This window comes from Mauremys mutica, chromosome 2, assembly GCF_020497125.1.
Source record: "Mauremys mutica isolate MM-2020 ecotype Southern chromosome 2, ASM2049712v1, whole genome shotgun sequence".
Classification (NCBI taxonomy): domain Eukaryota; kingdom Metazoa; phylum Chordata; order Testudines; family Geoemydidae; genus Mauremys; species Mauremys mutica.
Genome location: NC_059073.1, coordinates 58972651 through 58993549, shown reverse-complemented (window position 1 = coordinate 58993549; position 20899 = coordinate 58972651). Strand labels below are relative to the sequence as shown.

At 41.0% G+C, this 20899-nt stretch overlaps 1 protein-coding gene across 5 annotated transcripts in view; it reads right to left on the bottom strand.

Moving 5' to 3' along the window:
* The window catches only part of STAU2 (staufen double-stranded RNA binding protein 2), a 218373-nt gene that overhangs the window by 85295 nt on the left and 112179 nt on the right, over window positions 1-20899 (bottom strand). For all 5 annotated transcript variants that reach the window (XM_045004505.1, XM_045004506.1, XM_045004508.1 and 2 more), the window contains one exon: window positions 12803-12916. In XM_045004505.1, coding sequence (XP_044860440.1) covers window positions 12803-12916 — 114 coding nt within the window. The remainder of the gene's footprint in view (window positions 1-12802; window positions 12917-20899) is intronic.

The following is a 20899-nucleotide window of genomic DNA, read 5'->3' as shown; positions in this document are numbered from 1 at the left end:
GTGGCCAGCTCAGGCAGCCCTTGGGCCAGTCGCACCAGCTTCTGCTAGGGCAGTCTCAAGCCACCGTGCCTCCCAACCACAGCAGCAGCAGGAGTTTGGGTGTGGGAGGGGGCTCAGGACTGGGGGTTGGGGAGTGGGAGGGGGCAAGGGCTCTGGTTGATGCTTACCCCGGAGGACTCCCTGGAAGCGGTGACAGGGCCTCGGCTCCTAGGTGGAGGTATGGCGAGGTGGCTCTGTGCACTGCCTCCGTCTGCAGGCACTGCCCCGCAGCTCCCATTGGCCATGGTTCCAGGCCAATGGTAGCTGTGGAACCAGCACTCGAGGTGGAGGCAGCACACAGAGCTGCCTGGCCACGCCTCCGCCTAGGAGCTGAGGGAGGGGGATGTTGCCACTTCTGGGGAGGCGTGGAGCCAGGTAGGGAGCCTGCCACCGCACCAACTCCCCTCCCCCCCAGCACCAATGGGACTCCTTTGCTGAGTGCCGCCACCCTCACCCCCCAGCACCCACGGCACCCCCGGGCTGCCCTCCCCACTAAAATTTAGTCAAGGGTATCTAGTACAAGTCATGGACAGGTCATGAATTTTTGTTTACTGCCCATGACCTGCCCATGACTTTTACTAAAAATAGCTGTGACTATAACATAGCCGTAGGTACAGCTTATAGGAGACAGAAAAAGAAGAGTAGGTTTGGTGCTAAGATGTCAAAAGTATTTTACAATTCTGTCATAGGATAAGCTGTCCCTCTCCAAGCATATTGGGGCCTCAGCTTCGGCTATGTCCAAGTTCCAACAAAACTAAAGAGTCTGATTATGAAGTAAATCTGAATAAAAAAATCTTGACAACATTTATTTTGTCACAAAACAAAAATCACTGTGGCTAGAAATTAATGTAGAGTTGTGGCCATCTAAGAATTTCTTCTGTCAGGTTGAAAATTGATGGGAAAGTAATTGAGACGAGAAAGATGATGTATTTGCATCCTCATAAGCTTCTTTCTAATGCCACTCATTGTTCTTCAAATCATGACAACCACAGTCTCTGACCTACGTATGTACCATTTCCCAGCATGCTCTACAAATACAGACCTTGCACTATATAAAATCAAAACCTATCCCTTCCTTGAGTTTGGCTTTATTAACAGAGATATCAACCATAAGATAAGAGGTCACCTCAAACCTTGTCCCCAGACTTTGATGTTCCTAGGGTTCCTGCCTTGGAACTGCACTGCCCACATCCTAGATCCTCTCTTCCCAGACAGCCACTCCTGTCTCTGTTATATTCAGGTGGAGTAAAGACTCACCCACCTCAGAGAGTCTGCATAACCTATTTAACCCTTTCCCAGCAGAATTAACACCTGCTAGCAGGGTGGGCAAACAGTGTTACAGGCAAACACTGCCTGCATGGTACATGCCCCATCCTGGTTTGCTTGTTGTTATTGTCAGGCATCTATATATCTGGGACATGAACTTTTAAGCAGCTGTTTATGAGGCCGGTGTTCACTGCCTCTTGCTTCCTAGCATAGCTCCTTTCTGCTGCCACTGGCAGAAATGCCAATTCCATTAACACCACTTCCACCTCTACTAGTCGTCATGTTTATTATTTTTAAACCTAACAATGAAACTGACAATAACGGTGGCTTGTATAAGGTATAAAGCGTTACAGAAACAGGACTCTTTTAGAAATTCCCTCCCATGAAGTATGATAACAAGATAATAATGATAAGAGTGGGATATTTTCTTCAATGTAACTAGTAGGTCAGCTCTAATGCAACACAAGCATTAATGTCAGGATTAAAGCAAGTTGCAGAGCCCAGGGCACAGGCTAGGCTTCAGAGGGATTGTTCCTTTCACACTAGATATACAGTAATAAACAGACTAATGTACAGTACTGCCAACTCTAAGAATTGTAAGTTAAATCCCCCCAGATCATGGGATTGGTTTAAAAATAATGAGATTTTAAGGAAACAATACACTGCAATGTTCTTTGGTCTGCTGCCTGAGCCAATCGGAGGAAGCTAACTACCCCTGATATGCATGAAATTATTTCACGTTCAAAATTCAGACTTACATGCACAGTATTCCCAACCCAAGTGTTCAAAAATCATGAGTGAGGCCTTAAGATGGTCTTTAAAAATAATTATGTTCGTTCTTTAATTTGTTTTCTGGTTTCTGAGCCTTCAGCACTCAGGCCTGGTCTACACTACGCGTTTAAACCGAATTTAGCAGCGTTAAACTGAATTAACCCTGCACCCGTCCACACAACGAAGCCCTTTATATCGATAGGCCAGGTTGACAGGCCAGGTTGACAGGAAAAGCCCCGCGAACTTTTGAATTTCATTTCCTGTTTCCCTAGCATGGAGCTCTGATCAGCATGGGTGGCGAAGCAGTCCCAAATCCAAAATGAGCTCCAGCATGGACCGTACGGGAGATACTGGATCTGATCGCTGTATGGGGAGACAACTCTGTTCTATCAGAGCTCCGTTACAAAAGATGAAATGAGGATTCCAGCTATCCCACAGTCCCCGCAGTCTCCGAAAAGCGTTTGCATTCTTGGCTGAGCTCCCAATGCCTGAAGGGTCAAAAACATTGTCCGGGGTGGTTCAGGGTATATCTCGTCAATTTACCCCCCCCTCCCACCATGAAAGAAAAGGGAAAAAAATTGTTTCTCGCCTTTTTTCAATGTCACCGTATGTCTACTGCATGCTGCTGGTACACGCGGTGCTGCGGCGCTGAACAGCAGCATCCCCTCCCCTTCCTTTCCTGATGGCAGATGGTACAAAATGGCGGAAAACCGTCCTCATCATCCCGTGAGTGCTCCTGGCTGGCCTCGGTGAGGTCGGCTGGGGGCACCTGGGTAAAAATGGGAATGACTCCTGGTCATTCCCAGCAGATGGTACAAAAGGCTTGGTAACCGTCCTCATCATAGCAGCTGGAGGCTGAGCTCCATCAGCAGCCCCCGCTTTCATGTCTAAAGAAAAGATTCTGTACTCCCTGGACTATCATAGCAGCGGGGGCTGCGCTCCTCTCCCCTCCACCCTTTAATGTCCTGCCTGGACTATCATAGCAGCTGGAGGCTGCCTCCACCTCATTTTATCTCACTAAAAAGTCAGTGTTTCTTATTCCTGCATTCTTTATTACTTCATCACACAAATGGGGGGACACTGCCACGGTAGCCCAGGAGGGTTGAGGGAGGAGGGAAGCAATGGGTGGGGTTGTTGCAGGGGCACCCCCTAGAATGGCATGCAGCTCATCATTTCTGCAGGATCTCTGGGGCTCTGACACGGAGCGGCTGTGCTCTATGGTTCTCTAGTACACTTGCCCCATATTTTAGGCAGGACTGACTCTATTTTTAGACAAAACATAAAGAAGGGAATGACCTGGGGAGTCATTCCCATTTTCGTCCATGCGCCCCCGGCCGACCTCAGCGAGGCCAGCCAGGAGCACCCATGACAGCAGACGGTACAAAAGGATTGATAACCATCATTGCCAATTTCCAAATGCAAACGGTGCAAAATGACTGATAACCATCATCTCATCGCCAATTTACAATGGCAGATGGTGCAATAGGGATGGTAACCGTCTCTGCTACCTTGCAAAGGCAAATGAATGCTGCTGTGTAGCACTGCAGTACCGCCTCTGTCAGCAGCATCCAGTACACATACGGTGACAGTGACAAAAGGCAAAATAGGCTCCATGGTTGCCATGCTATGGCGTCTGCCAGGGCAATCCAGGGGAAAAAGGATGCGAAATGATTGTCTGCTGTTGCTTTCACAGAGGAAGGATTGAGTGACGACATTTACTCAGAATCACCCGTGACACTGTTTTTGCACCATCATGTACTGGGATCTCAACCCAAAATTCCAATGGGCGGGGGAGACTGCAGGAACTATGGGATAGCTACAGGATAACTACCCACAGTGCAACGCTCCGGAAATCGACGCTAGCCTCGGTACATGGACGCACACCGCCGAATTAATGTGCTTAGTGTGGCCGCATGCACTCGACTTTACACAATCTGTTTTTAAAAAATGGTTTCTGTAAAATCGGAATAATCCCGTAGTGTAGACATACCCTCAGTTCATGTTTTCCAGCTTTTCTCTGCAACCCCAATACTTTTTTGTTTTTAAACGAAAGCTGGGATTCTCTCATAATCAGTTGATTCTTAGAGCTGGAGCATTAAGAAAAATGCCAAATATCACAAGACGCACATCAAAATCATGAGCGTTGGCAACACTGCATGGACCCATAATGCACACACAAAAATATGGGTATGCAGGATTCACTGTGCTCAAAGGAGTGAGAGAGCAGCTGTCTTCATGAATTCACAGAGTTTAATGCCAGAAGGGATCATAAGATCATCTAGTCTGACCTCTTCCATATCATAGGCCACAGAATTTCACCCAATTACCCCTGCACTGAACGCAATAACTTGGGGTTGACTAATGCATAACTTGGGTCTTGCTGAAGCATATATCACAGAAAGGCATCCAGTCTTGATTTGAAGACTTCAAGAGATGGAGCACTCAACATTTTCTTTGGTAGTTTGTTCCAATACTTACTCACCCTCACTGTTAAAAAAAATTAACCTTTCTCTGTTAGATTTAAGAGCCCTTCTCCCCATGAAGGAGCTTATACACTGTAATCAAGTCACCTCTCAGTCTTCTTTTTGATATGCTAAACAGATTGAGCTCTTTAATTCCCTCACTGCAAGGCCCTGAAATAATTTTTCTGGCTCTTTTCTGCAACTCCTCTAATATTTCAGTTTCTTTCCCTCTCTACCCATCTTCCTTCTTATTCGCTTGCCTTCTCACACCCCATGGCCCACTCAGATTTGCCCACTCTGCTGTTCTGCACCTCCTCATCGTATTTTCCCTTCCTACCCCTCAAACTATCCCTTCTATGTCACATATTGCCTTCTGCCTCCCGCATTTCTCTGCAATCCCTCTCTGTGCCCTCTAACAATCTACATCCCTCTCTCCTCTTAGCTTCCAAACTATAGAGCCTAAAGATTATCACCATCCCTGAGGGCAGCCTGGCTTCAGTCCCACAAGAAACTATAGGGAATTTTACAAAAGGAAGCCTCACTTCTGCCTTCAGCTTCTGTAGGGAAATGGTGACCATCTTAACTGAGGCCAGCCTATGACATAAATTCTATTGAACATTTATTAAAAAAAGTTTGCAAGGCTGCTGCTGAATGCTGGGAGATTATGAGAAGCTATTTAAAAAACAAAATATATATTGGGAAACTCCTGACAAAGCTGATACAGGAGAAATGCCAGGACCAAGGGATCTGGGTCACAGGCTAGGCTGGCAAGGGCATTAGAGAAACAAACCTCGTTTTACTATTTGTGAATACAGAACAACATTAGCTCTTAGGAACAAGTTGCAATTTTTCCCTTTGAAAAACAGAATGGAAATGATTTCTTCAAAGCTGACTTTTGACCAAATGAGGTAAGCCTCGGCAGCTAGGGGTTTAGAGTGCAGACCATGCTAATGCCAATCATGTGATCAATCCCAACTATTACTAATATACTTTTTTTTTTTTGCTGTTTCACCACCATTTCAGAAATGTTTATCTGAATCTGAAATTGCTCAAGTGAATGCAGTTTAATATCAACAGTTTATTATTAACAACGACTTAGCCTTAGGCCAATGAGCAAAAATCCAAAATGTAGTACAATAAAACAAAACTAAACCTGGAATTATACAATAATAAAAACATATAAAGAAAGATGAAAAAGGACACAAACCATTAAACTATATATGATCACCATGACACATGCCTTTCCCTTATTTTAGTGGCTGACCATGCAAATAGGGCATCTGCTCAAATCACAGATATATTATCAGATGCCAACAAATATTCTACTTTTTAAGAGGTCATAGAAAAATGCATCCGGGACAAAAACACAGAAAGCCATTTTGACCTCAAGTGGCAATACAGATTACAATGTAATAAATAACCAGTGGTGTTTTCCTCCTGCCCTCAGTCCCATGGGCAGAATCCGTTACATTTCTCGGTGCCAGTATATTGGCCTTCTAAGTAAACTGTCTGTATGGATTGAAAACAGAGAGCTGTGAATGGCCTTCTTAGCAAGTAATTGCACAAACTATCTAAATATCTGGCACATCCATAAGTCTTTTTAACAAGGGGAAAACAAGGTGACATATTTGCAATAGAAACAACTGCCATATCCTATTGCTTATCAATATCCTCTATTCTTGACTTGATTATGGAGTTCCCATGTTTAAACTTCAATCTAATTATTTCTAATTGTGACACCTAGAGAATGCAAGGAATTTTGAATATCTTCTAACCAACAAAATTTACATGAGAAAGTCCTGCTGATCTCCAGGGCCGGCTCTAGACCCCAGCACGCCAAGCGCACGCTTGGGGCGGTGTCCCGCGGGAGGGCGGCAGGCGGCTCCAGTGGACCTCCTGCAGACGTGCCTGCGGAGGGTCCGCTGGTCCCACGGCTCCGGTGGAGCATCTGCAGGCGTGCCTGCGGGAGGTCCACCGGAGCCGCGGGACGGGCAACCGCCAGAGCACCCCCTGCGGCATGCCACCCTGCTTGGGGCGGCGCAAATCCTAGAGCCGCCCCTGCTGATCTCTTCCTCTAGGCAAGTGCTGGGGGTGCATACCATGGGTATAGTTTGGGAGGGACATGGGAGGCATTGTCTCCCCCCGCAACTGCAAACCAGGTGACCTGGCTGGAGCTATCCCCCACCCCCAAATACAGAAGTCAAACTACGCCTATGGTGCATACTATAATTATAAAGCCAAATATTAATATTGTGATGTTACACTTTGTGCAGAATAGAACCCATGCCTATCTCAGCTCCAAGAAAAGCAGTGGGGATATTATTTGGGAGACTGAGAATCTTCCTAAGATATTTGTTTTGAATTACTTCCAGCCCCATGGGATCATTCCATTGCCATATTTTTGTGCTATACAAAATTTGAGCACATACCTTAGACACAAAACACACTAAGGACAGGTTCAACTCACTTACCCCCACAGGTCCAGGTAAAATGCAATATAGCGTGGATTGAATTTGAAGCCTTTTCTTTCGTTACCTGAAGATGTTGATCCCAGACACCATTTTGTGAGAACCAGACACCCAGGTAAGGGAAAGAGCTAACTTGTTCAATATATTTCCCATCAATCCTCCATTTATGTAACCGCCATCTTTAGCTAAAGACATTTACTTTAGTTTTTGAATAATTTATTGTGTGGCCCTCCCACTGGCAATATGAACCAAATACATTTAATAAACTCTTCAGGCCCACTGGTGTTTGTGATAACAAAACCACATCATCTGCATATAATAAAACAGACACAGAGTGATTCACAATTTTAGGGGACAGAATTCATCCTTTTTTAAGGCTAAAACAACATCATAGATGTTAAAATTAAAACAAAGAGGGGCTAAAAAGACAGGTCCGCCGAACCTCTTATGTAACTGGGATGGAATCTGTTTATTTCCCACACAAGCCTATACTAATCTTGGCCACTGTATGTTTATGAAGAGCTCTCAAAAGAAAAAGTAACTAGGGATCTATTCCAGCAATCTATAATTTGCCCCGCAGACAGTCCCGATCAACAGAATCAAAAGCCAATTTCAGATCAACAAAAGCTGCGTACCATTTTCTTTTCTTAGGTGGCACATATTTATAGATCAAATAAGAAAGAAAAACCAATGATCTCTGGTGGAGTGGGCATTTTGGAAACCAGCTTGTTCCTTAGCAAATCATTTACTTTTTTTCTGCCCAATCCTCTAATCTCCCCCAAAGCTATCTACTGTACATTTTTAAAACAACATCCAATACACTAACTGGACAGTAATTCCCTGGATCTTTCCTATTCCCTTTTTTATAAAGTGGAATAATAATACTGGTAGCCCAACCTGAGGGCATATTAATGTTGGAAAAAAGTTTAGCCAAAATAGGTGCTCACTGATCCCATTCAATTTATTCATAAATGATCTGGAGAAAGGGGTAAACAGTGAGGTGGCAAAGTTTGCAGATGATACTAAACTGCTCAAGATAGTTAAGACCAAAGCAGATTGTGAAGAACTTCAAAAAGATCTCACAAAACTAAGTGATTGGGCAACAAAATGGCAAATGAAATTTAATGTGGATAAATGTAAAGTAATGCACATTGGAAAAAATAACCCCAACTATACATACAACATGATGGGGGCTAATTTAGCTACAACGAGTCAGGAGAAAGATCTTGGAGTTATCGTGGATAGTTCTCTGAAGATGTCCACGCAGTGTGCAGAGGCGGTCAAAAAAGCAAACAGGATGTTAGGAATCATTAAAAAGGGGATAGAGAATAAGACTGAGAATATATTATTGCCCTTATATAAATCCATGGTACGCCCACATCTCGAATACTGTGTACAGATGTGGTCTCCTCACCTCAAAAAAGATATTCTAGCACTAGAAAAGGTTCAGAAAAGAGCAACTAAAATGATTAGGGGTTTAGAGAGGGTCCCATATGAGGAAAGATTAAAGAGGCTAGGACTCTTCAGTTTGGAAAAGAGAAGACTAAGGGGGGACATGATAGAGGTATATAAAATCATGAGTGATGTTGAGAAAGTGGATAAGGAAAAGTTATTTACTTATTCCCATAATACAAGAACTAGGGGTCACCAAATGAAATTAATAGGCAGCAGGTTTAAAACAAATAAAAGGAAGTTCTTCTTCACGCAGCGCACAGTCAACTTGTGGAACTCCTTACCTGAGGAGGTTGTGAAGGCTAGGACTATAACAATGTTTAAAAGGGGACTGGATAAATTCATGGTGGCTAAGTCCATAAATGGCTATTAGCCAGGATGGGTAAGAATGGTGTCCCTAGCCTCTGTTCGTCAGAGGATGGAGATGGATGGCAGAAGAGAGATCACTTGATCATTGCCTGTTAGGTTCACTCCCTCAGGGGCACCTGGCACTGGCCACTGTCGGTAGACAGATACTGGGCTAGATGGACCTCTGGTCTGACCCGGTACGGCCTTTCTTATGTTCTTATGTTCTTATGATCAACATTCTTTTTAAATACTTCCATAGCAATAAAATCCTCCTTTGGTGCTTCATTACAATGTTGTTGATTAAAAATTTAACTTCTACAAGATATTACAGAACATTCTGGCAGAGAACAGGGACTGGAGGTTACCTGAGCTGATTGTGTTATTATAAAGTCTGAAAAAATATTTCTCCCAAATTTGGATGACCAGCTAGCAAGTGTGAAAATGGGGAAGGGAGTAGGGGGTAATAGGCACCTATATAAGACAAAGCCTCGAATATTGGGACTGTCTTTGTAAAATCGGGACACTGGGTCACCCTATCCCAAATATGCTTGGAGATCAGCACTTCAATATTACTCCTAGTCTTCTTGGAACCCATTGCTGCCAAAGTCCAGGAATGTATAGAATTTTTCATTTTGGCAGCAGATTCTGATTCCTTCCACAGTACCATATGATGTTCCAGCTTTTTTTTTTCTTTTCTTTTCTTTAAGCAATGTTTTAGAAAGCTCTCTAGAATTCACTAATTTTGTGATGGGGTCTTGTGAACTGGCTTTCCTAACCTCCCTGGCCATAATCTGTTACTGTTTTTACTGACAAAAACAATCATGCAGTACAAAAAAAAGTTCAACTCCAAACAAGAAGTTACAAGAAACAAAAAAATCAGAAAAAATTAGAGTGGGCATCTTCTATACATCACTGGAAATGGAAAAGATTGATTGACTGGAAAACTGCTGATCAACTCTTAACATACTTGAAAAATCCACTCATGGTGGATTATAACTATACTGCTGGGTAACCACGCTACTTTTAGACACGCATAATGAAGATGTTCCTAAGTTACAATGGATAATGCAGACCCAGAAAGTAAACTCCAGCACAGGAAATGCCATTCTGGACTTCTTGAGAGGAAGAAGTGACCATTATCAGATCCATGATACTACTCAATTTCACCAAACTAAGGAAGTGGCTCATAACAACAATACAAGATGAAGATATGGAAAGATGTATTAGGTCAAGTAGTCCAACCTTCTGCCGCAGTAGGGTTGTTGTTAGTGCTAGTTGCCAATATACTGTAGTTTAATATATATTTATATGATGGGTGCCATCACCTCTCCAGAGGAACTATTTTATTCTCTCAGGTCGTTTTCCATGATATACAGCCTGAATTTATAGGATTTAGATTTTAGGAATGAAAATTGGGCAAAATTAAGAAATCTAGTGAGTAAGCAGTGAAGGGAAGTATTAAAATCTAGAAGTCTGGAAAAAACCTGGGGGATCCTAAAAGCACCCCAGGCCAGATCCTCAGCTGGTGTAAATTAGAATATGTCTATTAAAAAGCAAAGGACCTGTTTGATTTACACCAGCTGAGGATCCAGCCCGTCATAACTAACATACAGTGCAAAAGATACAATGTGTAAGAAACAGCAAATACGCGTTAAGACAGGTTTCCCAATAATGTAATGTTTATTGTGAACTGGTGCCTTTTATGACTTCATTTCAAATATAAAATTGAGATCCTTCACCCTAACAAATCCACAGTAGCTTCTCTCTTTATTTTTGCTAAATCTACAGTATTCATTGAAGCAGCAAAGAATCCTGTGGCACCTTATAGACTAACACTATGTAAAACCATTATGATGAAAATTGTAACTGATCAATTACAATCATATCAGGTCAGAAGGGAAAGAGATTTTTAGCCAGACTGTTTAAAACTCGAATGTTATTCATTTTATGTTAAATGACTTAACTCAAGCTTCTGATAAATTGGGAGAAAAGTTTTATTTGTTAATGAGTCATTCTCCTCTGCCACTTCAGATGACAGCTAGCAATGCTTCCCTTCCAGCTTTCTAGTTCCCCAAAACAATCACAGGCAGCCCATCCCCACTGTGGGGCACCAGATAGAGGAGGAGTTCCCTCAACACCTGGAGGAACAGAGAGAGAGAGAAAACCAGGCTCTCCTAACAATTCCATGGATCTAGTGGGTCATCCCGCCTCTGGGATAACAGCCTTTTCCTGCTGCTAGATAGTGTAGGTAGTCCTGTAGTTCAAGTGCAGGTACTCAAGTGTACTGCAGATTCAGGGTTCAAGCCCTGCTGATGTTGCATGGTGGGAGATCATTCTTACAGCGATACATAATATTTCCTTTTAAAAACACTTAGGAAATTACATTAAAAAAACTATAGTAAAATAACATTTTTTCAACCTAAGTAACATTGTTTCATCATAGCTTTTTAAAAAAAATGTAACTGTTTAGCAGCAAAGAATCCTGTGGCACCTTATAGACTAACAGACGTTTTGCAGCATGAGCTTTCGTGGGTGAATACCCACTTGCATGTCTTGCATCCGAAGAAGTGGGTATTCACCCACGAAAGCTCATGCTGCAAAACGTCTGTTAGTCTATAAGGTGCCACAGGATTCTTTGCTGCTTCTACAGAACCAGACTAACACGGCTACCCCTCTGATACGTAACTGTTTAGATAACTTTTAAGGTGATTTCTATTTAGAAGGTGATTTTCTGTTTACAAGCCATGCTGTTGCCTAAATAAATGCCAAGCCAAGGCCAAGTTGACTGGTAGCCCAGAATGTAGTTATTACCAAATTGACAGGGACCACCTCAAATCCTTGCAGAATACTGATAGGTCTAAATATTGTATCTGAGACAAAACTAGGATAAAAAGGGGTTTTTACTGAAAGATAAGCTGAGAGAGTTTGGAACAGTATAAACAACTTGCTGGATGAAATGAGAGGTTGAGGGGAATATGTTTGTTGAATCACTAAGATATTTACCATAGTTTACCATTACAGTAAAGTACCACGTAGTTGTGAGTCACTACTTTATGAACAGGAAGAATCCTCAAGCTATCATATAAATAACTAAAGGGATTTGTTTATATTAACAGCTAGCTCCCTACAAATTTCCATTTAATTCTTTTAACCTAAAACATGGCTAAGAGTGTCTGAATCTTTTCCCCAAACATAACTCATTCTGATCATTGCCAAGAAGACGTCTCCTTCTCCCTGAAAGAAGCTTACATTTAGGCTGACAAAGTGTATGACATATTTAATACAATTTAAAGATGACTTGCAAAAGCAAATAAAAACTGCTTGTGCCCATTTTTGTTTTCTTCTTATATATACCCAGGCTCTGAAAAGTGCAATGTTTGATTTACTGTTTTATTCGACTTGTTTTTTGCATTAGATATACCTGAAATATTAAAGTCTTGTCATCTTCCACGTTAAATAGAGGACTGTTTTGGAGAACTATAGAACTAGAATGGAAGTCTCCTCAGATCTCGTCTGAAGTGGCAAGGGAGAAGGAATGATTAACAAAGAAAAATTTTGTCTCAGGTGTTTGCCAGAAGCTTGAGTTAAATAAAAACAATCAAACAATTTTGAGTTTTTCTCAACTGCAAAGCTGCCAGTCTCTTGTCACTTATGATGCTATCATCCCTCTATTTCTCCAGTCATCCATAAAATCAGGGTAGATAAGACCTAATATTACTAACATAAAAAAACAACCTAGCAGACCCCTTACATACCAGTTTAAACCCAAAACATTCAGGTTTTCTTTATGTATCTTAAAGAAGCAAAAGAGGGCACAAATGCAATTTCCTCTCTTTTGTGATTCACCTTAAGGATTTTATTGTGGCAATATAGGCAAATGGTGGTGGCAAGAACATGCCATAAATAAAGCAGTATTTGTGCAAAGGTGAGATTTAGTAATACTGACATCTTAGTTGGCCTTATTAAATAGATATGTGTGGGATGAGGGTATTATACCTGGTCATGGCTGGCTTCAATGGAGCTTCCGATACCATGGAAAGTCATCTGCACAGGAGACAGTGTCAAACAGGTCATACACTCTTTGCCATTTTGTCTATCACTGTAGTGTACCTATAACAGAATAACATAAGTAATCTGCTAAACACCAGATTCCATAAGGGAGTCATGCTAAAATAATCTGTCCCTTTCCAACAAGTTTGTAAAGGAATTCAAAACATTTACACTGAATCCAGTTTTAATATAAAACAAGGAGTGTGCAAAATATTCTGTGTATCCCCATGCTCAACTGGGGAGAAATTTCAGTTGTTAATCAGTTTCTTGATCCCTCTTTAGGCACAATATGCTGCAGAGTTTAGGAACCTTGAGGCTCAATTAAGGGTGTTGTTACAGACCTAAGAAACTAGGTCCAAGTTTCAGTTTTGAACTTACATGTTATTTTTAATAACCTTTTATAGATCAGTTAAAAAAACTTTAGTGTAAATTACGATGGTCTCCACAGACTTGCACTGACTAGAGCTGATTGGGAATTTTTTGATGAAACTTTTTTCATCTGAATATGCCAGTTTATCGAAAAAGAAACTTTTTTGCAACAAAAGGGTCAGTTTCAACAAATTTCTTGACAGAATGTTGAATAAAACTTTTTGAAATTGCTGAAATATTTCATTTTGACATTTTCTAAATGAAAACTCTGGTTTTCCAGTTCAAAAAGACATTTAGTTTAGAAACTTAATCCAGTTATAGTAAAAACATTTTTAAATGGTCAAAAATGAAACATTTCAAAATTATTGAAACAAATTTGACCTGAAGTGAATTTTTCAAAACAATTGACCAGAAGTTAATTTCCCCTTCCCCTTATCCACACACATTTTTGATGCACAAAACTTCTGAAGATTTCAACTTCTCATTCCCATTTGGGATGGAAAAATTTGTTTTGAAATCACAAAATTTTTCACAGAATGGGGAAACCATTTTCCATTCAGCTCTAGCACTGACATTACTTTTAATTTTTTCACTGCAATGTGATCGCTATTGAAATGCACTGTTTGGCATTGCAATATGGTTATCATAGACATGAATTTTAGATCAGTTTTTCTTTGTAATCAAATCAAAATGACTCATAACATGGGGAAGGAAGTCACATTATTTTTATAGCGGTCTATCTTATCAATCTCTATTGGTATAAAAAAGCACACACTAATCAGATTCTTGAATGGAATATACAGGAAGATATTGGTCCTACTGGATTTTCCCCTTTGCCTTTTGGTCACCTTAAAACAGCTCTTAAACCTTCTACAGAAAGAGAACCATCTTCTGTCTTGAGGCAAAATGAAGTCAAGCATCTCCAATGTTTTATTAGTAGGAACAGGGTTTGCCACTCATGCTGAACTGATGAAATATTACAATCTGCTTTGTAGCTCCTGGTTTCTTGACAGGCAGATAAAGCACTTTGTTCTACAAGAGGGGTGGAATTTACTTTATGGTGGTAATTTACATTGGTTACCTGACCCCTGTCAGACATGGAAAGGGAGATTAGCCCTACTGGAGACAGACATTTTAGGCTCGTACCTATTTACAGCTGTACGGCTATTGGGGAAAGGTTATGTGATAAAGCCTCATCTTTACATTTAGGTTAGAAATTTGAATATTATTATTCTGTGGACAACTAGGAGCCATATTAAATGATCCCAAGTGTCTGTGGAATTGATTGATATATAACACTGGATTGTGCACTGGGTAACTGTATGCCTTGTGCCTGATTCTTCTCTCTTACCGGATAAACTGTGAGTAGTTGAACTGAGGAGTTATACCAGTGCAAAACTGGTTTAAGTGAGAGGATAATGATGCCATCAGCATGTTGCAGAGTTAACCTTATTGATCATGCTGACTGTTGCATATGTGTGGCCAAATGGGCTCTGAGATCTATAATGTGAATTTTTCCTTGTGCTAGGCATAAAAATACTGATTTCACTCAACCTCTTGTTACGCTATCTGGATCATCCCTCTTCCCCCTCCCCCCATCCACCTCCACAACATGTGCCTACTAAATTGCTTATGGCTGTCTGCCAGAAAAGCCATACTACTTACTGAGAAACCACAAGAGGCCCCTTCACATATACAATGGCTCAACTCTGATTGATCGAAAGAGTTATGAAGGTATGAAATTGGGCTTACAAACATTAACTGAAGTTCTCTAACTATCAGGACTACTGTTATTACAAGAACGTATCAGGAACCCATAACCATAGTATCTAGTTGCAAATCCAAATACTGCTGAATATATGGTGTAGGGAGAGTGGGCCAGGGAAGCCTCGGGATGATTCTGCATCTCCAGCATGCCACAGAGCAGGCACCAGGATTAGGCCCCAAATAAGCCAAAACTGATTTTAATCAGTAAGTGCTATTGTAATCACACACACACAGTGGAGCAGATACATATCGTACAGTGCACAGGGAGGTCTGGAGCAAGGAACTTTTTTTAATGAGTGTATATGAACAAATTAATTGATCATAGAAATAACTGCACAAATGTAACTAGCTACTAGAACAAGAAATGTGATAAACTCAGCGTTTTAATTATCTCCCTTTCTGAGCTAAGCACTGCTGAATGAGCTTCGTGATGCACGCTGGTCTAGTCCAATGGGTCAGACCATTATTTAGAAGTTTCTCAGCCACGCGCAGTCTTCAAAACATCTCTTGCTAACACAAGGCACTCTCAGTTTAACCAGATTCAATGTTTTCTTCATCAATCTTCCATTTCCCTGAGCTAGGAACTAATGGGTGCTGGGGAGTCGGAAGGAAACAGAACATAGTTCTTCAGACAGATTTCTCTGGCCTGTCATACAGTCTGCAAAACACAGTATTTGTCACAGAGATCTATGCGGCAGTTGGAAAACAATTGTGTTACTGGCTTTGTTGTTCTCCTGGGCTGAAGTGGCTCACCTGCATAGCATCTGGGAACACAAGCACTTCATTGACAGAATGCAGATGGAGACATCCAGGATGGAGGAAGGTAGCTGACTATACATGACTACAGGGGTACCAGGGAAGGAAGGAAGAACTGGCTGCTTTGTGAGGAGAAGCAACAAAGAATCCTGTGACACCTTATAGACTAACAGACGTTTTGCAGCATGAGCTTTCGTGGGTGAATACCCACTTCTTCAGATGCAAGTGGTGGAAATTTCCAGGGGCAGGTTTATATATGCAAGCTGCTGACCACCCTGGGCAGCAGACACTGCTCCATCCCCACCCAGGCCCATCTGAACCAAGAACTGGTATGCAATACTGGCAGCTGGAAGAGAGGACCAGATCCCAGTGGCCGATGACAGTGAACCACCTGTCTCCAAGCCTGGAAAGCTCACAGCTACCACCCCCAAGAGGGAGAGACAAAGGGTGGTGGTGGTTGGGGACTCCTTTCTGAGGGGGGCAGAGGCGTCCAACTGCTAACCTGATCTGGCATCCCAGGAAGTTTGTTGCCTGCCCAAAGCCCACATGCAAGACATTATGGAAAGGATGAGGATCATCCATCTGCTAATCCATGTGGACACTAATGATACTGCAAGGTAGGACTCTGGGCAGATCAGCAGTGACTACAAGGCTCTGGGAGCGAGAGTAAAGGAGTTTGGGGCACAAGTGATGTTCTTGTTGGTTGAGAGTAAGGGCACAGGCAAGGACACACACATCCTGGAGAGGAATGCATAGCTGCACAGATGGCACTGGCAAGGTGGGTTGGGCTTCCTTGACCATGGGATGCTGTTCTGGGAAGGAAGACTACTGGAGTTCACCTGAGCAAGATGGAAAAGCATCTTCATGAACCAACTTGCCAACCTAATGACTAGGGCTTTAAACTAGGTTCAAAGGGGACAGGTGACTAAAGCTTAGGTAAATAAAAAAAAGTGACCTTGAAAGAGGGCTGGAAGTTTGAGGGAGTGTGCGGTGGGAAGGAGGGTGAGAATGGAAAATTACAATAGGTTCATAGGAGCAACAAGAGGGAATACAATGGGATACTTTGCTCAACATCTCAGATGCTTATAAACAAATATAGGATATAAACAGGAAAAACTGGATGTCTTAGTACACAATCTAAATTATGACTTAATTGGCATCACAGAGACTCTGTGGGATAAATCTCATGACTGGAATATTGGTATAAAGGGGAATAGCTTATTCAGGAAGGATAGGCAGGAGGAAAAGGGAGAAGGTCTTGCATTGTACATCAATGTATATAGTTGTTCTGCAGTCCAGAAGGAAGTGAGAAGCAGAGCAGTTGAAAGTCTGTGGGTGAAGATAAAAGTGGGGAAAAAAAGGGGTAATGTTGTGGTTGGAGTCTGCTATAGGCCACCAAATCCGAAGGATGAGGTGGATGAGGCATTTCTAAAACAAACAACAGAAATATCCAAACCACAAGACCTGGTAGTAATGGGGGACACTAGTTGAAGGCTGACCCAGTATTCTTAGCAGCAGCCTCAGAATCTGAGATTGGGGAGTGGCAGTTGGAGGCTGGCCAAGTGCTCTGAGAGTGTTTACATTGTAATTACTAAGATTAATAACTACAATAATACTTTGGATTTGAAGTTCCTAAGTGCCTATAACTCAAGGGCCCCAGACTGCTTTACTAACGTTCATCTTTACCATTCTTGTCAGGCAGGCAAGTACTATTTGTGCAGAGAGGTTAAGTGACTGGCCCATATTCATTCAAGGAGTGAGTGGCAATGCATGAAATACAAGCAGGCTTCAGTTCCCTTTTTTAATCCACTGACCGTGTTCATTCTCCTTATATTTAGGAAGTAAAAATAAAAAGATTATGAACAGCAAATACTGTCCAGGTTCACCGCCTCGTTTTAAGCTTTAGTGTTTGAAATAAAGAGAAGCTCATATATGAACTCCAGCTACTTTTAGGAGTAAGCAGCTACAAAATTCAATTTAGTAAAATTTGAAGTAATTTGTTTAGATTTTTTGTTTTATAAATAACAGCAGCCTCTGTAAGTAGAAGTATCATGAATCTGGTAAAGGAGTGTCTGTGATACATAATGATGCTAATAGTTGTAAATTTCTGAGCAAAAATTTCAGAATCCTGAGCAGATTTGGGCTAATATGTGTATGTTTCTCTGCAAGAAACATGCTACTGAATGCACTAGGAAACATCCCAGACACCAGATTCAAATCATGGGCTATATCCTGGCTACCTCCTTCTCAGAAGCACACATCAGGGTGTAGTCACATATTCATGCTTGTATGCTCTTTGTTGTGACAGTGGCAGCTACGCACCACCCTGCACAGATTATTCCAGTGAGGAGCACAAATCTATATGGTTTGACTGTGTGTGCTGTTTGCAGGGCCATCCTGGCCAGAATATGGATGCATATTAATATTGCTTTTGTAGCATGTGTGTGTCAACTCTGAAGCCAGTTAATAACTGGGCCAAAATTTGGCCTTTGTTTTTACTACTCTGTTACTAGAAAAGAGTTTAATTATATATTCTACTTTGATGGGATGTTATGTGTTTCAAAATATTTATGTTTACCATGTTACAACTGAATGCAAGATGATATAGCCAAAAATTTGCAGACTAGTTTAATAATGGAAAATCCAAGTGAGGCTGTATAAAAATACATCAGAGTGTATAGCGTCGTTATAGGATTACTACTAACATAGCACTACTGTAAAATTTAGCCTTCTGTTACTTTGTATATTGAGTATAAAAACACGTCCCTTGATTCTTGAATCTAGTTTTACTGCTAAGCCATTCACGTTACACATACAGTAGTGACAGTATTTGTCAAATAATATTACAGGATTTACTTCACACCTTTCAACAACTCAGTTTACAACAAAGATCCAAAATGCCATTACAGATATATTACACCTACTAACCATGGCTCTGATTCTGCACAAATGTGTATGTGCTTAACTTCAAGCACATGAGTAAGTCTCATTGCCTTCATTGGACTACTCATGGGCTTAAAGTTAAGTATGTTTGTTTGCAAGAACAGGGCCTGTGCTGCTATTTGTCACAATTATTCAGAAGAAGATACCCGTTATACTAGTTGTCAATGGTTCTAACTATAATGCACTAAACTGCTGTTTGAAAATAATGTAGCTTTATAATAACCAGACACTGAATGGGGAAAAAAAAAAGCTCCGCAAAGAGACTTTCACACACTACAGCTTAGCTGTTCACAGTTTGAAGCACAAATTCTGTCTGGCCAAACACTTTTGTTCTTGAACATTTATTAGCGTAAAAAATAATGTGGACTACAAAAAAAAAATCATATGTGACACTGCAGTTCATGTTTCAAACCAAAAAATACACTGATTCAAAGTACCAGCAGGAGTCTCAGAATGCTAGAGAGAAATAAACTGGCTAATAAAATGCCATTATGTTCAGCAATGCACAAATCTTTAGAATTGACAGGCCACCAGGGCCATTCTGTTAGAACAAAAGATGGCATTTCTTTAAAATCTGTCCTTAAATTCAGAGTGCCAAATTCTGCCCTCAACTATTCTAAATTTACATCATTGTAACTCTGATGATTTCAGACAGGTTACTCCAGATTTCTGTTGGTGAACAGAGAGAATGGTAAAGAATTTTGATTCATATGACAGTCTTACAACATATTTTCCTTCCATTTAACTTTTTGTTGAATCGTTTATTTTTGCCACATTTCTCCTTACTATTTTATTTATGTTAACTGTATACTCTTAGTAATTGGATTTGCTATTTTAAGCAGTAAGAGACAGCTTTTAAAAAAAAATGGTGCTCATACTTTGGTTCACTTCTGTTCCAATGACAAATAGTATTGGGAAGCTACACAATAATAAATCTGGTTTACATATATACACTGATGAATTCAAATCATTTGTGACCCAAGCTCAGACGCAAGAGTTTCTACCATGTATTAGTCTAGCAAATAAGGTGTGAATCTTTTAATTCTCCTTAACTCCCCCCCACACATACACACACCTTTTGCCCCAATGTTAGAATTAACATTGTTAGAATCTGATAGGGAATGGCACATGAAATATCAAGTTAAAACATTGCTTACTGGTCTTAGTAGCTACCTTACAATTTGACAGAGAGCAGAGTGGAGGGGGCATACAGTGCAAACAAAATAAGGAGGGTAAAAGACCCAAAACATGAAAAACAATTACAAAATGATGGAGTATAAATGCAAAAAGCAAGACCCAGATGAAAATATTTTTCTCAGTCCCAGATGAAAAAATAAGACATAAAAATAAAAAGAAAAATCACAAAAAAAGCATTGAATCAAACTGTTTCCTGCAACGCTGGAGTTCCTTGATGTAGTGGGATTACTAAATATAGTATTTTACTAATCTCAGCAGGGAGCTGGCTAACTGCATGCCTGTCAGATGTTTCTAATGGTCACCCCCTGTGGAACAAATCTAAGTAGAGCATGAAAAACACCCACATTTAAGAAAGACCCCTTGCTAGATCATTAAGGAAAGATAAAGGCCTGTACATTCATATGTGATATATAACACAATCATTGTGTCAAGAAAACATATGTTTGATTAGTATGCCTCAGGTTCATTAATCGCTGTGTCCACTTCACAGCAGTGGGCAAAGTTTTCATTGTAGCTACTGCATGGAAGAGTAAAGATACTCAGTAGCTAAAAGACTGACAGTTCAGCACTAAATCTTGGGATATTCATAACATGCTCCCTGCTTGTAGAGCCAGCATACCATCTGTATTATAGGCTTAAATCTTTATTAAAACACACCATACTAGGTTTCTGACGAAGAAATAAATACTTGCTGCGCCATAAATAGATAGCTTAACAAACAGGTTAAGGTAGGTAGGGTGACCAGATGTCCTGATTTTATAAGGACAGTCCTGATATTCAGGGCTTTTTCTTATATAGGCACCTATTACCCCCACCCCCTGTCCCAATTTTTCACATATGCTATCTGGTCACCCTCATCATAGGTTACCAGAACAGGTTTTTATATTGCTGGTTATAGTGGAGTGGACACTTACGTTGCTGTACATAAAAACTTTTGTACATAGTGAACTGCAGTAGGTAAAGATGGAAAAAACTGATTAGATCAGGACATAATTCCCCCAAAGAGGACAC